This window comes from Vicugna pacos, chromosome 9 (assembly GCF_048564905.1).
Source record: "Vicugna pacos chromosome 9, VicPac4, whole genome shotgun sequence".
Classification (NCBI taxonomy): domain Eukaryota; kingdom Metazoa; phylum Chordata; class Mammalia; order Artiodactyla; family Camelidae; genus Vicugna; species Vicugna pacos.
This window is the reverse complement of record NC_132995.1, coordinates 53,737,706-53,755,006: the sequence shown is the minus strand read 5'-3', so window position 1 is coordinate 53,755,006 and position 17,301 is coordinate 53,737,706. Positions and strand designations below refer to the sequence as shown.

General features: G+C 46.9%; 1 protein-coding gene across 4 annotated transcripts in view; it reads right to left on the bottom strand.

Annotated features, from left to right (window-relative positions):
* Nucleotides 1-17,301, bottom strand: part of CRISPLD2 (cysteine rich secretory protein LCCL domain containing 2) — a 100,390-nt gene that overhangs the window by 26,894 nt on the left and 56,195 nt on the right. Inside the window, exons 15-17 of one of the 4 annotated variants that reach the window (XM_072967849.1) lie at nucleotides 8,658-8,764; nucleotides 1,865-2,066; nucleotides 1,440-1,482 (exon numbers count right to left, since the gene is read on the bottom strand). In XM_072967849.1, the coding sequence (XP_072823950.1) occupies nucleotides 1,440-1,482; nucleotides 1,865-2,066; nucleotides 8,658-8,764 (352 nt within the window). Of the gene's footprint in view, nucleotides 1-1,439; nucleotides 1,483-1,864; nucleotides 2,118-8,004; nucleotides 8,055-8,657; nucleotides 8,765-12,837; nucleotides 15,357-17,301 lie in introns of those variants that run through there. The other 3 variants (XM_072967851.1, XM_072967850.1, XM_072967852.1) reach the window with 3 other exon arrangements.

Below are 17,301 nucleotides of genomic sequence, written 5' to 3'. Positions count from 1 at the left end.
AGGGAAGTGCTTTAGAAATAATTGGCTGCAGGCCTCTCACCAGGGCCGGATGATGGCCTCCCCCTAGGTTCCTTGGCTCCCACTCTGAACTCCAACAATCCATTCTCCACATTGTTGCCAAAATGCGATTTCAAAACGCAAATCTGATCACTTCACCCCCTGATTCAAACCTCAATGGCTGTAGCCCATTGCTCCTAGGATAAAGACCAGATTCCTTCTCTAGGAGGCCTGACTGCACACACGAATGTCCCCAATTCACGGCACCACACACCCGATTGCCATTCTCATAGGTATTAGTGGGCCCAACATCCCGCCTCCCTGAATCTTGGCGCCTCTAACAGTGATGCTTAGCCAAGAGCAGACGCTCTGAAAATGCGTTTGTGGATGAATGAACACTGCCCATAAACAGAGCATTGGAGCCTCACAATTCACATCGTGTCTTCTGAATTCTTGCCCTCTTGCTTGAAGGCAGGCTATATGATCAACCAGCATGGTGCATCTCTGCACACCCACAAAATTCTGGCACCATCTTAAATGCTAAGGATGGCATGGTCACTCCAGTTTTCTTTTCCAGGGGAGAAATCTGGTTCTTAGTCTATAGAATTTCTGGGGAAATAGCTCAGCAGAAAGTGGAGACTAGAGACAGTGGTTCCTGAAAATCCTGTTAGGTTCTCTGCATCCTTGCCTCCCCGGGGGAGCAAGGGACAGCCTCCATCCAGGATGTCCTCTCTCCTGGAGTCAGGAGATGTAATTGTCCTGTAACTACACCAATCACTGAGCGCCTTTATTGGTGAGGGAGCTGCCTGAGGCCATTTTGAAAGGCAGCTGCCCAGGAGAGCTGAGGCCACAGGTCCACCTCAAACAAAGAAACTGTTGGAAATTTTCCCAGGTGCAACCTCTGAACTCTCTCTCCTTGACCATACTTTGGGGTTAGGTCACTGAGCCCCTGGGGCCAATGCAGAAATGAGACAGGAAGAGGTCACTGTGGTGTAAAATGTACAGTCTGAGGTCACCCCGGGATGGGACCCATCTCTGCCAACACCTTAGGGTTTTCCTGATACGATTAGTGTCCTTTTGGTTAAAATAATAATTCTCTTAAGATATGGCAGGTGGTGGGGTTTGTTACTCTTGCTTTTGGCAAAGTAACAAGGGGGAAAACAAACCGTCTGGAAGGAAAGGAGCTGGCTGAAGAGTAAGATTTGGACCCAGTTCCTTAGCACCTGGGCCACTAATGGAGAGAATGAAGTGTTTCAGCCTCAAAACGATCGTCATTCTGATCAACATTGCCGTCATCATTCTAAAGTTTGCCCAGCCCTGAGCCAGTGTTGCTGGCATGGTTAGCGTCTGTCCCTTAGAGACAAGAAGATAGAGTCTGAGACTCAAGATGTCAGGGCTTCTACGCAGCAAAGCTGGGCCTGACCCGCACGCAGATTCCTTACCTGATCATTGTTCCCTGAGGGGCTCCCCTGCTCCCTGGACATCCTGGCAGCTCCGGCAGATAAAAGAGAGAACAGGTTAGTGGGGACCTAGGGTCCAATTTTCCCACAGGCCCTTGTGGGTTCCAGTCTCCCTGTAGATGTCACCCTTCTGTCTTACAGGATGGGGTGGCAGTGCTCCAGTGTGGATCCCAAGGCCACCACATCCTAGCCACGGGACCACAGGCAAGTTAATTACACACATGGAGCCTCAGTTTTCCCGCCTATAAATGAGCTCGTGGTACCTAACTCAGATTTCCCTTCTCCTCTGGCTTTTCTTCTTGTCCTTTGGGCCCTGGCATAAACTATTTCTACCTGGAAGCCTTCCCCTTCCCATCTGGCTCCAGATTGGTGGGTTCCCATAGCACCTCTTCTTGGACCCTCCTGACCTTTGTAATTCCTGTGTCTGTTGCTTCCCTGAAGGCAGGGGTGGGGCCTGTCTCGTTGACCCTTGGGCCACCAGGGTCCGCTCCAGTGCCTGGCACCGGGGGGTGCTTTTGTCGTCTCTGGAGCTGGGAGGAGGAGCGGAGGATGTCCAAGAGCAGTGGGCAGCCCACCAGAGCATGATGATCTCCAGCATCCACTGGGGGACTGAGAGGGCACAGGTGTGTTTAAGTGTTGGTGTTAAAGGACACCATCAATCTGAAAGAGAGATGCCAGGCTGCACTGTGACATCACAGATTTGGTGCTACTTAACATTTTTTCGTTATTATTTTCTGTAACTTTCTATTTTGGCATTATTTCAACAGAAAAGTTGGAATAATACAAGGGGTTCCCGTGTACTCTTCACACAGATTCAACAGCATTTACATTTTGCCTCATTCTTTCTCTACATATGTTTTCATGTAAAACATCATATACACATAAGTTGCAGACATCAGCCCCTTTAATCCCTTTGGTGTGTATTTCTTAAGGATATGCCCTTCTATTACATAAATACAATAAGATGATCCAATCAGGAAAGTTAACATCTTACCAGGATAGACTACAGGCAGACCTCAGGCTCGACTGCAGGCTCGATTCCAGACCACCACAATGAAGTGAATATTGCAGTAAATCACACGGATTTTTTGGTTTCCCAGTGCATTTAAAAGTTATACTGTAATCTGTTAAGCACGTGATAACATTATGTCTAAAACAACAATGTACATAGCTTAATATAAAAATACTCCAAAAGCCATTCTGAGCCAAGTTTGGAGAATTACGTGTTGTGAAACTGATGCCCTGTCTCTTTTCTGGTCATGTCATGTGGTCCCAAAGTGTGGCTGTGACTGACCTGGGTCAGGGTGCCTTTAAGGGTGGCATGCATGGCCTAGCAGTCAGGAGCAGGCAGTCTGACCTGACTTCTTGAGCTTGAATCCCGGCTCTGCTCCTTCCAGCCTGTGTGACCTTGGATAAGTCAGCTACCCTCTCTGTGCCACAGTTTCCCCCTCTGTGAAATAGGGATAATACTGGTAGCTGCCTCAAGAGGCTGTTATGAGGATTAATAAGTTAATATTTGTAAAGAGCTGAGAACAGCACCTGGCACATGTAAAACGGAGCATTTTTGGAATACAGTGGTTGTCTGGGTTCAATCACACAATTTAAAGATGCAGCATGCGTCCCACTACTTCTGGGTACAATGGCTCAGTCACATGAAAGTATTCATGCTCCCCCATTCCTTTCCTCTGGGCTCTCCCTTTACACACTCACACACAAATGGGTGCACACACACACACACACACACATGGGAGGAAGCACAAGAGCTCCTTTTCTCCGCTCACTTCCTAAGCCCAGAACACCAAGTAAGGGAGTCATCAGGCAGGAAGGACATTTAAACTGTCACCTGAGGCTACTGGCCTCCCACACTCTTGTCAGCTGCCTTCCGAGGATCTGGCTGGAAAATGATTGGTCACACTTCACAACAACTCACCAGGAGAAATATCCCCATTTACTTTCTTCCCTACTTTAGCAGGAACAATTGAACGAGGTGGGCAGGGTAAACAAAGGGAAGAAGGCCTTGCAGAAACAAATCCTCTTCTCACAGGGCTGGGAAAGTGCAGAGGGGGTTGCCTGCGGTTCCAGCTCGTGGGTTTCCTGAGCAGGGAAATCACACTTCTCTCCCTTCGACCCATGTGGGCTTAGTTTCCAACCATGTACAATCCTGACCTGCAGCCTGGGGCTCCTGAAACTGTAAAACGGGACCAGGCTGGTAAGGGCTTCTCCAGGGTTGGGCTGGTTAATTTCATGTTCGTTCATCCACTCATTCCTTCACTCAAGTGTTCCTGGTGTGAGCACCTGTTGTTGCTCAGCTCTTTATAATTAATCACGTATTATTGTGATATTAGCAGGCACATTTGTAGGGCTTTGTTATTATATATTAATCAACGTTTTTAAAATAGTGCAGGTGTTGTTTTAAACACTTCACACACACTATCTCATTGACTCTTCATAACCACTTTATGGGATAGGTACTATTATTATGCCTCCTGTACAGATAAGGAAATGGAAGCACAGAGAGGTTAAGGAATTTGCCCAAGGTCACACAGCTAGAAGGGGGCCACACTAGGGCTCTAACCCGAGGGCTCCTCATTCTTCAGTTATCCTCTCCCGCTCCTCATTCTTCAGTTATCCTCTCCCTTGTCTGATGATACAGGGGATGTAAAAGAGATTTTCGAGACGGTGAGAGAAGTGAATCTCATAGTGGTCACATTGTCTTGGGATGAAGACCAGCTCAGGCACCTATCAGCTGGGAGACAAGTCGCCGAGGCAGGCAGGTCTCCTTCTGGGGCTCAGAGAAGGAATACAAAGACCGACTACAGAGGGGAGGGGATAGCTTAGTGGTAGGATGCTCGCTTAGTTAGCGTGCACGAGGTCATGGGTTCGATCTCCAGTACCTCCGTTAAATAAATAAATAAATAAATAAATAAATAAACAAACAAACAAACCTAATTACCTCCCCCCCTCCAAAACAACAACAACAACAACAAAATTATTTTAAAATGACCGACTACACTCAGCAAGTGGAGTGCAGCTAGGATCCAGTGTAAGTTTTTGGGTTCTCGCTCTGTATATGGGTTCTGTGCAAGGGGTCTGTATGTCCTGGTGTGGTGGCCAGGCTCACAAAGGGACAGCTGGGTCTACGGGAAGGTTTGGCCAGAATTTGCTTCTGCTTCTTGGCTTCATCACCTTGGCCAAATGATGGAACTCAAGCCTCAGTTTCCTCATCTGACAAGTGGGCATAACAATAGTTGTTATGTCATAGGGTCGTCGTGAAGACAAGAGAGCATCTTAGCTGGCTCAGCTCAGTAAGATGTAGCAATGGGGCCCTTCATGCTGACAGCGCACTATGTTACCTTCCTGAAGCGAGCTAGGGGGAGGCCCGGGAAAGGATGGAGGGGAGGAGGGTGGCAGTATGGTTTGAATTAAGCTGTTTATATGCACCCTCATCTAGTGACAAATGGCTGTAGTGACGGAGGAGAGTGGTTTCAATTTTCCATTTGGGATCAGACGTCTCATGGCTCTGCCAACCTCGTCCGGAAGTGGGCAGGTCATCCCAGCGGGCTTGAGAGCCAGGGAAGGTACTTCTCCATCCTCACACCAGCTCTGGGCCTGTGCCACCAGGCCAGCTAGAGAAGGAAGACAGGCCTCTCTGGGACATTCGAGCTGTCCCTGCCCTTTGTGTCCACACACACCCCTGCACGACAAGGCCATCTTATTTTGGGGGCAAAACCAAGTTAGCACATGTCCACGCCCATCAGCAGATGCTCTGTCTCAGTGGACCTTTGGGCCAGAGCTGGTGTTTCCAGCCCAAGCTGGAAGGGTGGGGCCCTGCAAGCAGACGGAAGGGCAGGCTGGCTTTTTGGTAATTTCCGTCCTGATTTTTGAAGTCCCACAGAGCTCAAAGGCAAGCCAGAGGCGACTTAGGCTGGAAGGAAGCTTGGCGACGGAGGCCGAGCTGGGAGAAATCTCGGGGGCAGACAGGCCTGGGGAGGGATCTATGGCCAGGGGCCTGGGCAAGTGCTTAGCCATGCTGGGCCTCAGTTTCCTCATCTGTAAATGGGGGTGTTGTGGGGCTGTGGCGAGGAATAAATAAGAGGACCCGAGTGAGGCGCTGTGAATTTTCCAGCCACAAGAAAAGATGCAACTTCATTTTCCTATGAGGAAACTGACCTTCAGATCTCAAGTCTCGCCCCACCTCCCCATGTCTAACGAACTTGGTAGAATAAAGCCAGTCATTCAAGGAAAAGCATCTTGGTTTTCCTTGTTATTTCAAGTTTAAATCAATTCCTTCAGAAGACCCTCCTCCCCTGCTTCTCCCTGAGGTGGCGTCTAATAGCCTTTAAAAAGGGAATGAGAACCCATTCCTCCTTGGCTCAGAACCAACCACAGCTCCCATGTCCCTGGAATCGAAGCCCAAATCCTTCCTGCGGCCTGATGGCTGTCCTCGGTCTGCCCTCAGCCCTCCTCTCCCCCTGCCCATGCTCTTCCTCCCTAGGGCCTTCGTGGGGTCCCTTGCACCAGTCTCCCTCCACAGCGCCTTGGGGGTCGCTGCTTCTGTCACCTGGAACTCTCCTCCCTCTGATACCCACCTGGCTCCTCCCTCAACTCCATCTTCCCCTTTTCAAATGTCACCTTCTCAGTGACCTGATCCCACATTCTCTGACTACCCATGCAAAATACCAACAGTCCCTGCCTCGCACTCCCTGCCCCGGCACTCCCCGCCCCCTTCCTGGTTCTTTTATCCTGATAGCACTTCTTACCACCTGACATACAATGTGTGTAACTTGCTCTTTGGTTTAATGCCTGCCTCCCATCATGCAAATGTAAGTTCCTTGTGGGAGCAGATACATTTGTGTCAGTTGTTTTCTTCATTTGTGGTGTCTCTAGAACTCAGACAGTGACAACCACACAGTAGGTGCTCAATAATGTCAGATGGATGGATAGATGGATGATGGGTGGGTGGATGGGTGGATGGGTGGATGGTAGATGATGGATGATGGATTGATGGGTGGGTGGCTGCCTTCAAGTCTACAGGCTAGGGAATTCTGAAAGCTCTGGAAGGAAGTGGGGAAAAAGTCCCTTCCGTTCTCCAGTTTCCCAGAACTAATCTGGGGGTTTCCTCCCTTTGTCCCCACCTGACTTCAGCACAATGAGAAGCAGGCACAGGCGGCCCTTCTCATCACCGCCTTATTTAAGCAGAAAAGGGACTTGTTACAAGAATATTATGGATCCCACAGAATCTTAAGGAGGGCTGGAAGACCAGGTGGGAGGGTTCTATAGCCAGAACTGACACCCAAGATCACACCACAGATCTGAAGGGACCTACCTACTGGGTGCCTGAGCTCTACAGCCTGCTGGAATGGGAGTCCAGACTCTTCTGTTAGTCCCTCAGGCTTGCCAGATAAAACACAGGAGACCCAGTTCACTTTGAATTGCAGATAAACAATAATATTTTAGTAAAAGTAGGTTCATTTTAATGTTACTATTTTATTTTGTCTAAATCTGGCACCCTTACCTGCTGTCCCTGAAGCCCCACTGCTCCCCTGAGAAAAGTCTCTGGACACCAGTTTCCTTGCATCAGGGGCTCCCAATTTGAAGTCATAGAAACACGTCCCATGTGCATACCCTAACTGCAAGGGATTCTGGGAGCTACTCCAAGCTTCTACCACAGGAGGGGGGCTCAGCCTTAAGGGGTTGGGGAGCCCCTTGGAGCATCGCCAGCACCTGGTGTTAGGCTTCTGCTCTCCCACTATGTGGAGAGGCTGGGCAGGGTGAAGAACCAGAGTCTCCCGAAACCTGTTGTGTGGTCTATGAGATTTGGCTTTTGAGATATGAGCATCATTTTCCTCAACCTATTTTCTCAACTGGAGCACTTCATGTGTCAATTGAGATACAGTCTCCACTAAAAGGAAGTAGGGTTCCTTGGAGAAATGGCTGATTCCAGGACTGGGGCAAGTTAAGTACAAGATGAGCCAGGAACACCTTCTTGTGCCAGAAAACTGAGCCAAAACTGATGGGACTGTGTCAAAAGGACACAAAGCCAGCTGGAAGGGGCCCCTGCTACTCAAATCTGGGATGATTTGAGCATCAAAATAAAAAAAAGCATTGTAATCCACTGCATAAAGTAAGAATTAATAGTCTGTAACAATATACATACATATATATTTGTATCTAACTTGTGTAATAGATATGTAACATTTATAAAATATAATGTATGTGTGAATAAACAAATAAATAAGGGAGAAGTGCCAATTAGTAAATGTGGAAGGCATAGCATAATTAGAAAAGTTACCATTTGACAACCATCATAAAATACGTGTTTCAGGGAAGAATCATCACTAGAGGCTAAAACTAGTGAGTGAAGGTTTTGCAGGGAATAAGATATTTACAAAGTCTCAATACATCTCTCCACGAGATAATTATTTATTACCAAAAAGTACGGGAACTTCACAGCAGAGTAATCTGGCAGATACCACCTTTAGCAAGTGATCAAATTGACATTACAGCAACACAGCAAATAGACAGGTATCCCCTGGTATGAGGCACTGAGAAGGACGCAACGTCACTTCTGTGAGATTCCTTCCAAAAATGTGTCACCTGAATTTCATAAGGAAGAAACACATGACTAACTTGATTTGAGGGACATTCCACAAAATACTTGGTCAGTAATCTTTAAAAAACGTCAACGTGATAAAAAGAAAAGATAAAATGAGGAGTTTGTCCCTATGCAAGAACACTAATGAGACATGAACGTTGAATGTGATTCACAATCTGAGATTTTCTTTTGCTGTAATGGACATTTCAGGGACAACTGGCAAAATCTGAATAAGGTCTATAGATTAGATCATTTAAAGCATCCACATTAATTTCCCGGTTCAGATAATGATACCAGGGTTATGTAAGAAAATGTCTCCTTCCTCGGAAGACGATGTCCTTGTTCTTGGGAAATACACACTAAAATATTTAGAGATAAAGTGGTCTCATGTCTGCAACTCCCCCTTAAGTAATTCAGAAAAGAAAAGAGAGAAAGAAAATGATCAGGTAAACACAGTGAATGTTCACATCTTGGCACAACAGAATGAAGGGTAGAGGGGAATTCTTTATAGTATTCTCGTGACTCTTCAGCAAGTCTGAAATGATGTCAAAATAAAGAGTTAAAGAACAAAAAGTCTGTCTAGAAAGTCAAAAGCAAAAACTCACCTTTGTTTCTGCCGCTCTGCTGTGGCCTTTCTTCCTCGTCTTCCTCGAGGTAGAAACCAGAACAGCAAGGGGCTGCTGTCTGGAGGCCCAGGGAGGGGTGGGGGGCTCTAGAGGGAAAAAAATCCCAGGAATGTACAATACGTTTGTTAAAATAATGGTATACCACTTAATACATATATAGCATTTATTCTGTGCCAGGCTTCCAAATGCTTAAAAAAAAAACTTGTTTGAGCCTCATAACAACTGTACAAAGTAACCACTATTATTATCTCCACTTTATATATAGGGAAACTGAGGCACAGAAAGGCTGAATAACCCGTCCAAGGTTTCACAGATCATAAGCGGTAGAGTTGGGATTTGAACCCAGGTCTGCTGGCTCCAGGTTCTTTTCCTGCTTCTCAGGAGTGTCCTAGTGGGAAGATTTCAAAGGTTCAAACTATGAGGGGCTGAAAAAGGAACATAGGGGTGAGCACAGGCTGGAGACTGAAGCCACTTCTCTCACCAATTCCCAGAGCACTGCCCCAGCGGGGATGAATTTTGGAGAGACAGAAGCAAAGACCCGGAAGACTGAATGGTGGCAAGTCCACCAAGCTCAGTATCCAGGGAGATGAGTGTCACATGGATGAGATGTGAGGCTACCATGGCTCAGCCTGCAGAACTGGTGTCTCCTTGTTAGATTGGGCTGAACAGTAACCCCCACCCCACGCCAAATACATGTCTTCCTGGAACCTCAGAATATGACCTTATTTTGAAATAGGGTCTTTGCAGAGGTAATTAGTTAAGGATCTTGAGATGAAATTGTCCTGGATTGAATGAATGAAATTGGATGAAACTGTCCTAAATCTAATGACTGATGTCCTTATAAGAAGAGGAAAAGATTCAGGGAGACGGCCACCATGTGAAGCTGGGGCAGAGACTGGAGTGATGTGGTCACAATCTAAGGAATGTGTGGAGCTCCCCGAAGCTGGAAAAGGCAGGAAGGACCCTCCCCTGGAGTCTTCAGAAGGAGTGTGGCCCTGCCCACACCTTGGTTTCAGACTTCCAGCCTTCAGACTGTGAGAGAATACATTTCTGTTGTTTAAGTCACTGGATTTGTGGTCACTTGTTACAGCAGTTCTGGGAGACTACACCTGGGGTCTAGACAGGTAAGCTACCACCTACCTCCAAGGTCCCTTCCCCATTCTTCCTCATGCACCACCTTTACAGTTGGATCTGCGATGTGCTCAGGGTAAAACACGCATCTCTTCAAACTCCCTTGCAGCTAGGAGTGACTGTGGGACCCAATTCTGAACAACAAGATGTCAGTGGAACTTTACTGGCTGATATTTCTGGGAAAGCTAGTCTTCCACTGTTTTTCTGGTTAAGTCACAGACTCAGGTGTTCTGTTTCCAGGGATGGCAGAGTAGGTACAATCAGACCAACCATTCTACACATGGCAACCATAAACTCCAGGCGAAACATGAAATACAACTCCCCAGTAGTTACTGAGAGAAGCAAAGGCAGGCAGAAACAGTATGGGAATCCACATTTGGAGGAAGGGGACTGCACTGGGTGAACCTCCAGGGTTTTTCAACTTTTGCCTGAAGACAGTCCTGGTCAGCATCATATAGGGATGGCTAAAATCCTAATAGGAGCCTGCAGTCTTGAAGAACCAGAGGATGCAGCAGCTGGAAAGTGAGAGGGAAACTCCAGAAAGGACAGAGATGCAGAAGGGGGATACCAAATCCTGGGTATAAGCTCTGCACAAGTCTCTGGCTGACCCCTGAACCATGCATACATAGAGCAAACACCAAGTAGCCCAGCGAAGGCCACCAGAACCAAGAGTGATTTCAGCTGCAGGCCACTGCAGTGGAGTGGAGCTTGAGTCCAGACGTTAATTTCCTGCTTAAACAATATATAACAACCTAGAACCTCCAGGATGCCTTATGCACAATGTCCAAGATATAATCTAAATTTACTAGACATACAAAGAAACAAACAAACAAAACATGTGTCCATACTCAAGAGAAGACCTCAGCAAACTACAGCCCATGGGCTGGCCAGTTTCTTTTTAAAATGAAGTTTTATTCAAACACAGTCAAGGTTATCCACTTAGCGTCTGTGGTTTCACACTACAACCGCAAAGTTAAGTCACTGTGACAGAGATGCTATGGCTCACAACCCTAAAATTTTTACTGATTGGGTCCTTTAAGGAAAAGTTTGCCAACCCCTCTTCAAGAGAAAAGACAATCAATGGTGACTGGCCCAGATACAGGGACAAGCGGATCTAAATCTCTACTGAAGTCATAAGGAGAAGTATCTTTAAGATAAATGAAAAAATGAGAGATTTCACAGGGTACTCGAAAATTAGGCAAAGGACCCACTGGACATTCCAGAATTGAAGAATACAATATCTGGGATAAAAAGGGCGCCATCAACTGTCATATGGCTTCTGCCCCTCACAATGTCTCTTCCTTCCCAGAACAGCTACGATATGCAGGAGGTGAAGCAGTCTTCTTTCAACCATGAGGGCACATGCCATATGCTGAGGCTGGCAGAGCAGGAAGTGGGAAGGAAACCGGTCACTTTCCTGCATCCCGGGACCTCCTACCTTCCACTGTGGTTGGGTCTCTGTTACCTGCAGCCAAATGCGTTCCTAACTGACATTTTGACAAAGAAGACCAAAGGAGCATTTGAATTATATTTGCCAAATATATTGAATTAGCATGTCATTGAAGGAGTTGCTTATTTGATGAGGCAGCCTTGGTGCCCAGTCTGTCCTGGCACATCCTAGGCACTTGGCACCAGTGAGTTCCTTTGCCACCTTCCTGGGTCAGGCAGGGGTCAGTGGGCTTAGGCTGGTGACAGTGGGATGGAGAGGAAACATCCTTGGGGACGACAGCCACGACTGGTGTAAGAAGGTAAGAGCAACTGAGCAAGGAGTCTACTTGCTGACAAGCCAGCCCATCCCCGTCCAGCGTGGTGGCAGCCAGGGCCCACAGGGAGGCCTTCTGCCCACCTCAGAGCCAGGCCAGGCACTGACAGAAGAACTGGTTTAATGGTTTGTCTCCCTGGTTCTTGGACGAAGGCTGCTACCAGCTTAGTTGGCCAAGATGAAAGAGGAAAAGGAATGGCACAAGGTTTTCAAAACCTGGGGCTTTGGCACCAAATTTATCTTTTTTAAGAGTCTAAAAGATTCTTTAAGTGGTAATCTCAGACAGCTTTTGGTTTGGTGTAAAAAATTAGGATTGCTTATGTAATATTTTAAAATCAACATTTTAAAAGCCTTAAGTATATTTGTTAAAAAGGAAAGCCAACCATGTCACCTGTGAAAGTGAGCAGCACTTGTCATACACAGGACTGGGAAAGCAACGGCAGAACATGGATGGTGAGATGGAAAAGTCAGCCAGGCACCCCTGAAATCGCTTGTGGGTGATGGAGCTTGGAACACACGGGAACATCGGACTCACTCAGACAAAAAGGGGCTGATGCCTGGTAAGAAGGTGTCTGTTATGCACTGAATTGGGTCCCCCCCTCCCAAATTAATACGTTACAGTCCTAATCCCAAGCTGACTGTATTTGGAGATGGAGCCTTTTAAGGAGATAATCAAGGTTAAATGGAGTCGAAAGGGTGGGGCCCTAACCCTAGAGGACCTGTGTCCTCATAAGACAAGGAAGAGACACCAGAGATGCTCAACAGAGGAGGGAACTCAGTGAGAAGGCAGTCGTCTGCAAGCCACAGAGACAGGCCGCAGGAGAAACCAGCACTGCAGCCCTTGATCTTGGACTTCTAGCCTCCAGAGCTATGAGGAAACACATCTCTGTGGTTTAAGCCCCCCCACCCCGGTCTGTGGTGTTTTGTCACAGCAGTCTGAGCTGACTGCGATGGTGACAGAACGAAGTTGAGCCTGTCACACTCACTGCTGCTCAGAGAATGATTCAGGGGGCCGGCGTCATTAACATCACAGGGAGCTCCTGAAAAATGTAGACTCTCAGGCCCCATCCCTGACCTGTTGGATCAGAATCTGCATTTCGGTAAATCCTCTGCCCCCACGTGATTCACACACTTTAAGGGACAGCTCTGATCTCAGATACGAGGTGGAGGTCTCCGAGTGGCTCTCCAAACCCATGAGCACCTCCGTGCCTGTGCGCCTCGTTCCTGGGAGGAGTGGCGTAAGCCAAATAACTAAGAGCCCGCAAGGAGGTTTTAAACATTTTTATTCCACAAGCGGTTCCCATCTGTCCATAAGAGATACGTCACAGAGACATTTTAGAAATCAAACCAGTTTTATTGAAACAACAGCAACGTGGTCCCTGTTCATGCGAAGCACACGAAAACTTTACAGTAAACTTTTGTACACAGGAAGTAGTAAAATACATCATTTTTCATAGAAAAAAGCACACACGTAAGCTGCGGGCTGAGTGAGCCTACAGACAGTATGATAAATCAGAACACAATGGGGCAAAAATCGGAAGGAAACAGAAACTTTTCATTTGGGGGCCCAGTAATACTGTTGGCCTGATTTATTATTTTTGTTGTGGTTGTTCTTTGATTTATCATCTTTTTATGGGTGAAGTGTTGATTACACGATGGGTCCTATAAAACACACCAAATTAGAGGTGGTCTCTGATGACAAGGGCTTATGCTTTGTAGCCCTGTGTCCACTTTTGGAGGAAAAAGGATTCCAGTTTCAAAATGTTTGTGAGGGTGAAAAAGACAGCAAGGTCTGGCTCTGGATGAGGAGTTTCTAGCCCATCAAATGGGCCGGTTAATGAGGCACGCAGTTTTATCTTCAAATGATAGGGTCAACTCATATCAGAAGTTGCATATTTTCCCTCCGGAAGGATGCTTCAAAAGCAGACTCACTGAAATTCCCCTGGATCATCACTAATTCTAAAACCCCAACCTTGCAGTCTGGACGTGGCCACGGCCATAAAAGGTTGGTGACCAGCAGAAGCCCAACAGCATAATATCTAGCACTCAGAAGTTTCCAAGGACTCAGATCTTTGGCGGGAGCTAGACACAGTATCAGACAGGCTGACCAAATTCTTCCGCTCTGACATTTGGAGTTGAACAGTCAGTGCTTGTGAATTACAAGCCCACAGTGCACACAGCAAAAACACACTCCTGCTAATTTCAGTTTTGTCAAACTAGGGGGTTCGCTGCTTCTACAAACTCCCTAAATAGGGGAAAGCTAATTACCTTCATTTCTGCACTAATGAGCGACACACTCAAACATCCCACCAACTTCATCCTCCAGGTAGAGTTCCTTGTCCAGACTATCTTTTCACTTTCTGCTAGTTTTTTCGCCTTCGAAATATTTTGATGGAGGGTGAATTCACATTTGAAACCGGCATTCACAAAAGTAATAATATATTGGTTAGCCTGGTGGTGGAGGGTAGAATTTTACCTTCTGCAAAGAAATGCTATTTACAAAAGGGTATTTTGTTTCACTGTGGGTTTTGAGTCTAGGCTTAGGAAGAAGTTTTATATACACTGATGGGAGCCAGGGAGCACCGCACTCCTCGGAGCCTCGGGAACATTTGGCAAGAGCAGTTCCACAAAAACAGGAAGAGAAATCCTTCTAGTGTGTCACCATCTCTTGTTGTTATTACGCCGCAGGACGGTTTCATAACCACAGGCTGTTCCTCTTCCCAGAGCTGCTAACCTCGGCGAGGAATGTAGAAAGGAATGAATCCATTCCTCCCATTGCTAAAAAACAGGTCACCCGATGGCTGGGGAAATCGGCACAATTAATTGCCTTTTTTTTTTTTAAGCAGCAACAAAACAGCCCTTCTTTGGCCATTCTTAGACAACTCAGTGGAATCAACAGAGATGAGGAGTTTAAAAATAAAAGTGGGCTTCAAACAGAATTGCTTGCCAAGCAAAGACCCTGGTGAGAGATGTAAATTAGTCTGGGCGAGGCGTGAGCCACAGGAGGTGGAGGGGAGGAAGGGTCCTGGTTCCTTAGTCCTCAATGAGACCAAAGGTCACGGCAGCAAACAGACAGGCCACGTGGACGAAGGGAAGGACTAAGACAAGATACACCTCTAGAGTTACTGTTGAACTCTAAATAAACCAGCACTGCTGTGTTAGAGAACCAGCCTGCACGCAGGATGGGAGCAGGACAGGTGCCAGGGCAGAGCCCCCTTGTTCCGGCCCATTTGTCTGACCAGCAAACATTAAACCCATTTTTCTCCATTGGTAGGGACGGATTGTATTTTTTAATGTTTTAAATAGCTACCTTCTACTCCATTCTCGAAACTCCCCCTGAGTATTTTCAGTTCACCTCTTCTCATGCCCCCGAATGCCTCACAGTGTGAGCTCCAAGTCCTTTACTGTCTCCACGGGTTTGGAATCCTCTCCCCAACCCACAAAAGGATGCGTGGGGAGGGACGCCTCAGGTAATGCATGCAGAGCGTGTCCCCTGGTGGAGACCCCCAGTGGGATGGTTGCCAGCTGTCTGCTCAGGACCCCAAGGACTCCGCTTATCCACTGGGTGGAACTGGGACCGAGGCATGGGGGATGTGACACTGAAAACCATTCAAAGGGAGTTTCCTGACTCTCTATATCCCCGGCCCACCCCCCAAATGACAAAATAAAAATAAAAAGAGAAACCCCAAAGCCCTCTTGAAGACGCCCCCTTCTCCCCTGCCCTGGAAGTTCACTGCCTGACGGCAAAGATGCGGAAGGCCTTCCCGTCCCGGGGAGTCCTCAAGCTGAAAAAGAAGGGAGAGGGCTGTTACTGAAAAATCTGAGGACCTCATAAAGGGATGGAGCTGGCGGGGTGAGGGCTGGTTGTTCCAGTGTCCCCGCAGCTGGAGAACTGCGGCTGAAGGACACATTCCGAAGCTGCTGGGATCAGAGCCTGCCCTGGGCGGCAACAGCTGGCAAAGCCCTCTGCCTCTGCAGGTGGGCCTGGGTCTGAATCGAGGTCAGCGTTGTTCAGGCATTTCTGTTAACTCCAGGATTTGCTGGCCCCCATCTGTCTGAACTGAACTCGGCTTCCCAGACTTCCGCCTGGTTTTTGCTACCACATGTCAGCCCAAATAGTGGCCATATGCTTGACCAATTAATAGAATGGCATTATAACAATAATGCCTGTACTGCTGTTACCAGAATGGGCACACCAATCGGGCTCAGACTTTGTGCAAAGAATTGTCTATATTGCCTTTACCTCCTTCCCACGGTGGAGCCGTCAGTGTCCCTATTCTGTAGGCAATGAGAATTTAAGTGACTTCAAGGTCAGGTCACACAGCCAGTTAAAATGACCCTCTCAGGAGAGGAGTTATATCCTTCAGCTAACTGAAGGCCTTTTTTTTTAAAAAAAAAAAAAAGCTTCACTGAGATATAACATGCCAGGAAATTCACACTTTGAAATGTACAATTCAGTGATTTTTAGTGATTCTTTTAGGTTGAGCCAATCATCTCCACAATCCAGTTTTAGATCATTCCAGTCACCCTCAAAAGATCTTCTATGCTCATTTATAATCAATTCCCCTGGCAATTTCTGTTTCTATGGATTTGCCTATTCTGGACATTTCACGTAGATGGAATCATACAATGTGTGGCTTTCCGTGAGTGGCTTCTGTTATTAGCATAATGTTTTTGAGGTTCCTCCAAGCTGTCACATGGTCAGAACTTCATTCCTTTTGTTTCCAAGCAATATTCCATTATAGGGATAGATCATCTATCATTTATCCCTTCCTCAGTTGATGGACATTTAGATTCCATTTTTGGCAATTTTAAATAATGTTGCTACAAACATGTGTATCAGTTTTTGTGTGAACATATGTTTTCAAATTCTTTAGGGTATATACCTAGGAGTGGAATTACTAGGTTGTATTTTAAACATATGTTCATGTTTTAAAAAACTGCCAAACTGTTTTCCAAAGCAGCGGGACCATTTACATTCCCACCAACAATGCACGAGGGACCTCCGGCCTCTCCACATACTTATCAACTTTTGTTCTCTTCCCTCTTTCAGTCACTGTCGTAGCTTCTGTGCATAAACAGCTTCTTCGTGCTTTTTATTCAACTGCATAGTATTCCATTGCATGAAACGATTATGATATAGTTAACTGGGTCCCTGTAGATGGATATTTAGTCGTTTCTAATCTTCTGCTTTTGCAAACAGTGCTACGGAGAATAACCTGGTCCCTGGAACTGTCTGCATCTGGAGCGGAATTACCCCATCAAAGGATACATTCAGTTGTAATTTGGACGATATGCCAACTTGCACTCCGTAAGGTTTACCCAGGTTGACACCTCCTCTCGCCCAGGCATGAGGCAGCCTGTTGAGCCCGGTGCTTCCTGTTCTCAGTCAGTCTAAACCAGGGAGTGGCATCCTGATGCAGTTTTTTTTTTTTAACCAGATATAGTTTTAATTTGCATTTTGCTCCTTATGAATGAGTTTTAGCATAAGACTAACAGCCCGGCCGTGATTTATGAACAGTTTCCTTCAGAATTCCCTTCTCCAGCGAAAGGGACCCAGTTTGGGAACTGCCGGATGAGACAGATGGCCCCTGCCCTCACTGACTGCTCGGCAGAGTGGGCGGTCCTTGGGGCGGGCTGCTTGGAATTCCTGCCTGTTTTCCCCCTTTCATCTTCACGTGTTTGGCTACCCTGGGACTGAACTTTTGACGTGTGTATCAGATGGGAGCC